This window comes from Poeciliopsis prolifica, unplaced genomic scaffold, assembly GCF_027474105.1.
Source record: "Poeciliopsis prolifica strain line A6 unplaced genomic scaffold, Auburn_PproV2 SCAFFOLD181, whole genome shotgun sequence".
In the NCBI taxonomy this organism is placed as follows: domain Eukaryota; kingdom Metazoa; phylum Chordata; class Actinopteri; order Cyprinodontiformes; family Poeciliidae; genus Poeciliopsis; species Poeciliopsis prolifica.
In genome coordinates, this window is record NW_026562556.1 from 69,090 (window position 1) to 78,693 (window position 9,604).

At 40.5% G+C, this 9,604-nt stretch overlaps 2 protein-coding genes across 2 annotated transcripts in view; both read left to right on the forward strand.

The window, feature by feature from the left end:
* Window positions 1-2,761, forward strand: part of LOC129356610 (ALK and LTK ligand 1-like) — a 7,556-nt gene extending 4,795 nt beyond the window's left edge. Inside the window, exons 5-6 of the mRNA XM_055026183.1 lie at window positions 768-847; window positions 2,276-2,761. Of these exons, the coding sequence (XP_054882158.1) occupies window positions 768-832 (65 nt within the window). The 3' untranslated portion in view covers window positions 833-847; window positions 2,276-2,761. The remainder of the gene's footprint in view (window positions 1-767; window positions 848-2,275) is intronic.
* A 4,520-nt stretch (window positions 2,762-7,281) lies between these two features.
* Window positions 7,282-9,604, forward strand: part of sh3yl1 (SH3 and SYLF domain containing 1) — a 6,826-nt gene continuing 4,503 nt past the window's right edge. Inside the window, exons 1-3 of the mRNA XM_055026182.1 lie at window positions 7,282-7,647; window positions 9,166-9,273; window positions 9,341-9,454. Of these exons, the coding sequence (XP_054882157.1) occupies window position 7,647; window positions 9,166-9,273; window positions 9,341-9,454 (223 nt within the window). The 5' untranslated portion in view covers window positions 7,282-7,646. The remainder of the gene's footprint in view (window positions 7,648-9,165; window positions 9,274-9,340; window positions 9,455-9,604) is intronic.

The following is a 9,604-nucleotide window of genomic DNA, read 5'->3' on the forward strand; positions in this document are numbered from 1 at the left end:
GTGTGTGTGAGGGTGTGTGTGTGTGAGGGGATGTGTGTGTGTGTGAGCAGCACCGTTTCTGCTCTTAGAGGTGAAAGTTACAGGAGCTGGGAAGGTTCAAACTTGTCCAGTGGTTGTTTACATAACCCTGGCAGGTTATTGGCTGATGCCTGTCAGAGTCTCTAGTGGGAATTGTTTACTTAAGTCGAGTTTTTTTAACCACAAGCTGCTGGTGTCTTTGTGCATCAACAGATGAAACTTAATGTTGCATGAAGCTAACAGAGCCGACCTGACAGAACGACGTGATTTACACACATCTGATGACAAAGAAAACACTTCAAAATATATTTTACATCGTTTTTACTGAGCAGTTTTAGAAAACAGTTTTTTTCAGTCTGTTTTTGTATTTTAGTTTTTTTTTCATAACCTGAACTAGTTTTGTTTTGGTTACACATTTTGCTGGACGATTAATTGTCCCAGAAGTTATTATGATAAATGATATTGAGTTTTGAGGCCATTTTCAAATTACACTGGAAAAACTAGAAATTATCCATCAATATAAAGATATAATTGATTCTGAAATAAACTCATTTCTTTCTGAAAAGTTATTTGTGAGTTAGTTTAGTCTTATTTAGGTTTTTAATCCTAAAAACCTCTGCACCGCTGCGCCGCTGCTCCACTGCGCCGGCGGCCAGGCTAGGTAAACCTCGTGATGCTGCAGGTCGTGTCTCCTTTTAGCATCTCCTCTTCAGCCTCATGAACACATTTGTTGTTTCCTTCTGCTGCAGTTTATAAAAGATGTGCTCGTCTGCTGACTCAACTGGCCAAGAGCCCTCGCTGTTCCGAGAGATAAACAGACCGCGAGACGGTAAGCTGTACACCAACAAGCACCCACAATCCTCCTGACTCCAATCATGCTGCAGATTACGTCAGGTGCTGCATCAGTCCGACGGATAAATGAGAAATTCAGTTAATCCTGAGCAATAATGTCAGGAGATTTAGGGCTCAGAACGCGTTTGTGTTTTCCTGAAAGCTTTTAGTTCACGCATAAAGTTTGGTTTCTGGTCAAGCAAACATGAAGTCAAACACGGGACTAGAATATTTATCTGACATGTCTGCAGCCAGACCACAAGACCATCTGCACAATGGAGACTTTGTGAAGAGTGCAATAAGCGCCTGAGAGAATAAAGGCTGGAAATCAGCCACAAAATGACTTTACAAACCTGCAGAGAGCAACAACATTCAGTTCATCCACCAAACCAAACGATTCCAGCATCAAGTTAATGAGCAGCAAAGAAAGAGAAATAAATTCACTTTACTTTGTTCTTCCTGGAAAGAATAAACTTAAAACCAGCAAGTGACAAAATATGAACAGAGAGAAAAATAGCAAAGTTCAAACTTCCTCCTTCATTCATCACCATGTTTGTTGAAATAAAGCAGGACATTTACAGACACTTATTCTCCCCAATGTAGATAGAAAGAGAAGAAAAGTTCATTACTCAGTAGTTTCCACTAAAAAACTCCAACCAAAGAAAAATCTTGCAACTTTCTGAGCTTCAAAAGAAAAAACTCAGGAATATAAAGAAATCTAAGAAATATTCTAAGTTTCAAAAGTTGAACATTTTCCAATTTCACCAGCAGACGATATGAACTGCGTTTCCCATCATGCCTGCTGCTCCCTCTCACCTGCCTCTGTTTCCTTTTGCCCTGGATCTGGACCAGAACCTCCTTTCTGTGTCTGGTTGAGTTCAGCTGAAGCTCCTGGTTACATTTTCGGATCAGATCCAACGTTTTCCTGAAATCGGCTCCTTCAGCTCTGATCCTCCTGCGTTTCTCTGCAGTTTTGGCTGATTTCATTCGTTCATTTTCATTCTGTCACAGTTCCTTCATCTGATTTGATTCCCATTTTATTATTCAGTAAATATTCCTAAAGTTTTGCATTCCACTCGTAAGAGAAAGAAGAAATTCACAGAATTATTCAGTGTTAATTTTGTTCTATTTTATAAAAAATGATCATTCACTGTTTCATCTGATTCACTCCTTCATGATAGACATGAATACTGGAATGAAAGGAAACAGTTTCTTAAATGATTTAATAATCAATTATTTATTACAATTATTAATAATTAGATAAGTCAGTGTATAAGGTTGATTCGACATTTGTAGTTTCCAAAGTTTGGATTCACAACAACATTAAACGTCTCAAAAAATCATATTTTTTTCCAGAAAATTTTGGAAATGAATGTTAAAATTTCAGTTTTTTGTCCAACATCTTCATTCTGTCTCTGCTCTGCAGCCGGTGGACAGGAAGTGGACGCCGTCCGCCATGTTGCCTCCCTCTGATGACCAGCTGGTGACATCTGGAAGCCAAGAGAAACTTGATGTCAAAGGTCAAACCGTTCATATGCAGCAGCAAAGAACAGTCTCCACCGTTCAGATGAACTGGTTCAGATGAACTGGTTCAGATGAACCGGTTCAGATGAACTGGTTCAGATGAACTGGTTCCCACAGACTCTCTGAATCTTCCAGCTCATGAAATGTTGGTTCCAGTTGATCTCCTCTCTGCTGCCAGTGGCTTTACTGGTTTCTGATGGACTGTCTGCTCTGGAAACAAACCTGGGACATTTGATCAGTTTGACTTGTTTTGGACGATGGACCACGAGGGTTCAGAGGTCACCAGCTGATCAAAGTAAAGCTTTTCCAGTATATTTATATTGTTCAAACTGCCTCCCTCTGTGCAATATGTACATAATGAAAGAGGAATAAAGACACATTTGATACATGTTTGCTGAGGATCTTTAACCGGCGGGATCTGATGTGATGTGATGCCTCGTCATGATGACGTCCTGCTGCTGGCGTCACGTTCTGCAGGATCTCCCTGCTTGGCGTCAAACTCATTCCTTCCACTCTAATTAAGTCAGACGCACTGGGAGAGACGCGCTGGGAGAGACGCACTGGGAGAGACGCGCTGGGAGAGACGCACTGGGAGAGACGCGCTGGGAGAGACGCACTGGGAGAGACGCGCTGACTCATCATCTGGCTGCTGGAATCTGATTCTTCCAGTTCGGTTGAGCTGATAATTGATTTTGAATCATTGAGGCATTTTGACCATCATTTATTGTTGGTCTTCATGTCTGTTTTACATCAGATTTGTTAGGATGTTGTGACCTTATGACCTTTTGTTACCTTTTCCTCTATACTGATTGAAGCAGCTGCAGCTTTGGGTTGTTTTATTGTCTCTCAGTTATCAGATGTTTGATGGTTTTATCCCAGTTTAAATGGTATTTTCTCTTCATTTTGACTACATTTTTGAAATGCGCCTGTGCTCAGGTTTTTGGCGCTCTGCGTTCCTGGGCGCCGTGCCGCACCGCGCCGCACCGCGCTGCGCCGCAGCCTCAGGGCGAGGCAGAGCGCTGCGCCGCCACTGTTTGTCTCTGACAGGGTGAACCACATTACATGTTTGTTGACTTTGGCTCCTGGACAGTTTCAGGGTAAAGTGAATATTTCCTCTCAGGATGAACCTTTACCCTCCTCACATGCCAGCACTGGGAAAGTCTCGACCTCCATCCTCTGAACATGTCGGCATCTGCAGGTTCTGGAAGCTGTTAGGTAACAGATCACACCTGGACTGATAATGGCTCCTTTGACAAGGTAAAGATCAGTGTGACTGTCTGTTCCTGCAGCGACTGCGCCGTCATTTTACAGTAATTAGGGAAACTATTACAGGTGTGTGTGTGTGTGTGTGTGTGTGTGTGTGTGTGTGTGTGTGTGTGCGGTTGCAGTAGCTCTGCTGCAGCTCTTGCCAGCAGTGATGACAGTTTTGGACCCGTCCTGCCGGACCTCCTCTGCCGTCTCCATGATGTCCGCCAGTGTTTGGTCTGATCCAGATGTTCTGCTGCTGTTCTTTTCTTTCTTTGCTCCCAGAAAAACAAACATGGACGTCATGTTTGCTGCAGCTCTGCTATGACCTGAGTTTGCTGATGAAGTTTTAGATGAAATGTGATTCATTCCAGAAATGAACTCAGTTAAATATTAACTACTGAAAAGGTGGTCTAGTCAAAGTCCAGAGCTCAGCCTGAATGCAGTCTCTTGTAGAAACCTGGATGAATATTTTCCAGTCATATTTTTACCAAGTTCTTCCTACATTTATAAATTTCAGAGTTCCAAACTAAATATTTAATTCACACCTAAATGTTTAATTAACAAGTTAAATATTCCTAACTAAATATTTACTTTGAGAAATAAATGTTTGGTTTTTTTTTTGCAAACTAAACATTTAGTGTCTTATTGTACACTTACAACAAGGCAAAACTCATTTAAAAACTGATATTTATTAGTTTGAACATATTTATTGACAAACTGGGAAATGTTTAGTTTGTGAATTAAATATTTAGAACTTTAATGTTTATAAATTTATGAATAACGGAGAAAATATGACTGAAAAATGAACAACCACTTATTTTTCTATTTGACAGGCAAAATAAGCTGAAATATTTGCAGCTAATTCTTTAATCTTTATCTTTACAAACATCATCACATATCAATCAATCAATCAATCAATCAATCAATCAATCAATCAATCAGTTTATTTGTGTTTCACATTTCAGCAATGCTGCAGTTCAAATGTTTTGCAACATGAAAACAAAATAAATCATAAACATCATTTAGTGAACAGTTGTGAAAATCAGTAACAGACTTTATTTTTCCAATAATCAATAATCAGAGGCGAGTAGAAAACTCAAAGATTATACTAAAGTTGGAGCAGCTCAACTTCAACATGTTTGTCCTCAAGTAAAACTAGAAGAATTAAAATGTTTCCAAATTAATTTATTTTAATAAAAAGTTTGTTAAAACATGTTTGATTTTCATTCAGTGAGCAGAAAACAGAAGTTTTTCTCAAGTAAGAGAAAAAATATTTGAAAATAAAATTATTCAAGTAAAAGTCAGAAGTTTCTACCAAACTGTCAACGTTTCCACTCCAACCAGCTGAGTTTTAATGATCTCAGTGTTTCGTCTCTTTTGCAGTTTTCTGGACGTTGGTTCCAGATTTGTGGAAGCTGAATGCTGGTTCTGGTTCCGGATGGAGATCAGAACCAGAACCCGACTGACCCGGCGGCAGCAGCAGGTCTTCTATTTCTAGCTCAGCTGGTTCTGGAGGAAAACAGCTGGAAGACGCTGCTGCAGATTCATATCTGCGTCCTGACAGCGAGCGGCGAGCGGGAGGTCAGCGGGGTCAGCGGGTCAAGTTACATGAAACAAAACCAGGTGACAAACAGCAGGTGATGAATGACTAACCTGGGATGAATTATTCCTGAACCTGAGCCGGTGGGGCCACCGTCTCGACACCAACTCACACTTTCACAGCAGCTTCTTTAAATAAACACATTCCTGCGCTTAATTTAGGCACGAAAACACACACACACACACACACACACACACACACACACACACACACACACACACACACACACACACACACACACTGCTGCAGCTCCGTACCTGGGAGCGGGCCGTGATTGACGGCTGTGGGCGTGGCCAGGTGGGGTTTCTGCTCAGGTGAGACGTGTTCGTTAACAGTCTGTCACTAATTGGTTTGTTCGCACACACACCGCAGGCTGTTTCCCTCACCGGTTTCTCACAGAAAATGATTTTTTGTTTGTTTTGGGGATGAAATACCCAATATGAGATATAAAAGTTGATTTAAATCTGAAAATGCAACCTTAAATATATGATAGACTTAAATGAGATTTAACCAAATAAAGTGGCTTTGAGGCATCGCAACCCTGAAATGAGCTGAAAATCTCATTTCATGCCAATTAAATCAAGTCAAACAGAAAATTTGATTAAAGAGGAAAAACAGGCTTATAATGACAAACATCACATGCAAAACAGCCATAAAGCTTTAAAATGCTCAGGAATAGAAAACCAGGGCAACAAAATAACAAAATAAAACTAAAATATGATGAGAGAAACTAAACCAGAAATACAGAAAAACAAGTTATCATTTATAATTAAATAATTTCCACATAAGATCAATAATCTGCCGGTAAAGGCCAGACTTTTCCATCAGTATGGAGGAATTATTTACTTAGAAAAGCTGGTTCTGATTGGGTTCTGGTTAGGGAACCGGGTCGGCCCAGTTCTGGAGGATGAACAATGAGGCTAGAGAGGATGTTATTAAACAACAGACTCCAGGAGATCCATTAGTGAGGGGTTCTGGTTCTGGTTCTGGTCGTGTCCGGGAGTTTGGGTGGCCTGACGCTGGGAAACTGATGGCTGCAGTCAGTCTGCTGTTTATCCTGCAGGCTATTTAAAGAGGAGAGTCGTGGAAAACCTTAAAAACACGAGGAGATGTTTGGAAAAAACGCAGAGAGCTTTTAATTTATTCTCAGATTGAAAAAATGTCTCATGAAATATTACAAATCTCGTTCATCAGCTGGTTTTTAAAGAACAAACTAACAAAAGGTTTGATTTGTTTCTGAATCCAAATGAAAACATGTTGCATTTTCTCGCCCCGCCTCACTGAGGACATCTGGTGGCCGAACAACAGAATGCAGATATTTAGGATTTTAAATCCATGTTGAGCATCGAAGAAGCAAAATATTCATCGACTCAGTAAAATGTCCCTGGTTCAAAGACGAAACGTATAAATTCTTCAAATACCATAAGTTATTTTAAAGATTTGGATCAGAAGATTAGTTTCCACCCTGATTAAAGCTGAAATGATGATTTTATCCTAAAAAGGCTAGGAAAAAAAGTTTTGGGTGGAATTTAGGAATTTTAAAGAATTTTAAAGAAATTTCCAAGTAAATTTTGAAATGAATGCAGATAAAAACAAAGTTCAGATAAAAGGTGTTGTTGTTAAAGTGATCGCTTTATAAAAATAAAAGAAAATATTTGTTCATATTTAGATTTGTGTTATGATTTACTAAAAGTGTTTCAGGAAATTTGAGTGAATTCTTTACTGAAATTAATTTCATATTGGTGTTTATTTCTATACAAATAACAGTCTGTAATTTGTATAAAATTTTTTGACTGTAGTTGGATTCCTATTATTATTGTTATTATTATTATTATTATTGGGACTAGTAGTAGCAGTTATAGTATTACACATCATTTTTATACTAGTAATAAACGTACATTTCTTATTTTAATGTACATGCAATTATTAATGAAAAGAATTATTACAAAGAAATCAGTATTTAAAAAACTGACTCTGGTTACATGTATTTGAGTAAATTTTTTATTAAAAATAAGTTTGACACTCCAGATTGAACCAAATATTAGTTTATCCTTCCTCAGTGATGTCTTGTTTTCTTTCACAGTGAAAACAAATTGAAATATTTAGTTTCTCCACCTCTGATTATTTTGATTTCCACCAAATATCCATAAACCAAAGGAAGTTCAAACTCGCTGAGCCTGAGAGACAAAGCGCAGGGCAAACAGGTGCTTATGTCACGTGACGTAGATGCGTAACGTAAGAACGTGAACACGCACAGCTGTCTGTCTCTTTAAGGACAGAATCCACCTGTGCAGGTGCGTCCGTTGCGTTGACGTAACCGTGAGCATTACGCAGCTTCCGGCCATCAGGTGAGGCGGAAGAGAAAGGAGGAGGCACCCCGTCCGCTCACCTGTCGGCAGGTTAACAACACAGAGGAAGAAAGAAAAGTAAGTTAAAGGACAAAGTTTCTTCTTCTGCTTTGTTTGTGTCCTGCTCTTTGTTTTGTCCGGGTTCTGGAGGAAACGGAAGTTCAGGTCCGGTGGTTCCGTGTTGTGGGTCAGTCAGCTGGTGATCAACCGCAGGTCCGTGGCCCTTCAGAGGGACAAACCAAAGGAAACCAATTAGAGAACAGATTTAAAGTTGATCTCCAGGCTGGTTATGTTCTGCCTGGCAACAGCAGAGAATCTGACTAAATTTAATGATTTAGTTTCTAATATTTAGATATTTTTACAGTTTAATCCTGTTTACTTTTTTTAAATTATTTTATTTTTAAACTTCTTGGGCTTTCTTTCTTTATTTTGTTTTTGAAATGTCACCAAAATAATAAAATAATTATAACAACCACAGAGCAGTAAGCCATCAGTTTTATGGGTCGGTGTGGTTCCGAACGCACCGTCCACTTCCTGCTTTTGGAGCCGCACCAGAGTTCACATTCACACCTCCAGAATCGAACCGGACTTACAGGCAGGATGTTTCTATGTGAGCAGATCCTGAACCTGGATCAGAACCAGAGTGCTTAAAGCCCGGATCATCTCCATCTCTGGTTCTTGTTTACTGAAAACACAAACCGACCAAAACAATCCAGAAACATAAACAAAGCCGACCAGAGATGGATTCCATTTTAACTGGAAACACTGGGGAAGTTTTTGATTTCAGTTCTTTTCATTTTGACCCGTCGGGTTCCAGTGGAGGTTCTGCTGGGTCACCAGGTCAGGAATGTGCTGCTGCAGCAGATGAGACCGGCGAGCCGCTCTCTGGGTTCTGCTGCGCTGCAGAAAGATCCACACCGCTGAAACTGGGACTTCCCATGAAAGGTGGTGAATAACTGTGAAGAGGACAGACGATGAATCTGAAAAGTGCGGTGTGCAGGTTCAATCTTTGGTTAAAGAAGCGACTCTAGATTTAAACAGCTACTTTGACTTGAGAACATGTTAGTACATCAAGTTTCAGATTTTGCCACAGGTTCGTTGTTTTTAAGTCTGGACTTTGACTAGGCCATTTGAACATTGTATCTCTGGCTGGGTGTTCATGGCGGTCGTCCTGCTGGAAGGAGAACCTCCATCCATCTTCTAATCAACTCTAACACAGCATGATGCCGCCATTGGCTGATCTTACTCTGGTGATGCGTTCAGGGACACAAGCAGTGTTGTGACAAAATCACGCTAACATTCATCAGTGCCATGATTTTTAATGCTGTATCATGTAAACAAACTAATTCATGTGACTTTTAATTGCATTTCTTATTTAATAGAAATGGGTAAGGGTTTGTGATTTTCTTTTTTTTTTCTTTTTTGACATTAGCATATTATATAAATAGCAAAATTTTATTTGTAGTGAAAACGCAGCTACAGTCACTGGCTGACTACATATGCAAGCCACACCTTTCAGATTTCTTCACATGTTGTCGGCTTTAGTTCCAGAGTTCACTGGATGAGGTGAAAATGTCCTCTTGTTCCTGTCTGCAGTGAATCCCATCCCTTCCAACTTGAGGTCAGAGGCCAAGAAAGCTGCCAAGATCCTGAGAGACTTCACTCAGATCTCCAACCGGACCGGACCGGACAAACTCATCCCCGGTACGGACCATCCCGACGCGGCTCGCCGCCTGCAGGTTCAGGCTCATCGTGTGTTTCTGTGTTTCAGCTCATATCATAGCCAAGGCCGAAGGACTGGCCATCATCTCGGTCATCAAGGCGGGCTTCATGGTCACCGCCAGAGGAGGCAGCGGCGTCGTCATCGCCAGACTCGCCGACAGACGTAAGCTCATTTTCTTGACGCCATCGTCTTCGTGGCGGTCGTAGTGTCTCTCGTTGTGTCTCTCGTAGTGTCTCTCGTTGTGTCTCTCGTTGTGTCTCTCGTTGTGTCTCTCGTAGTGTCTCTCGTAGTGTCTCTCGTTGTGTCTCTCGT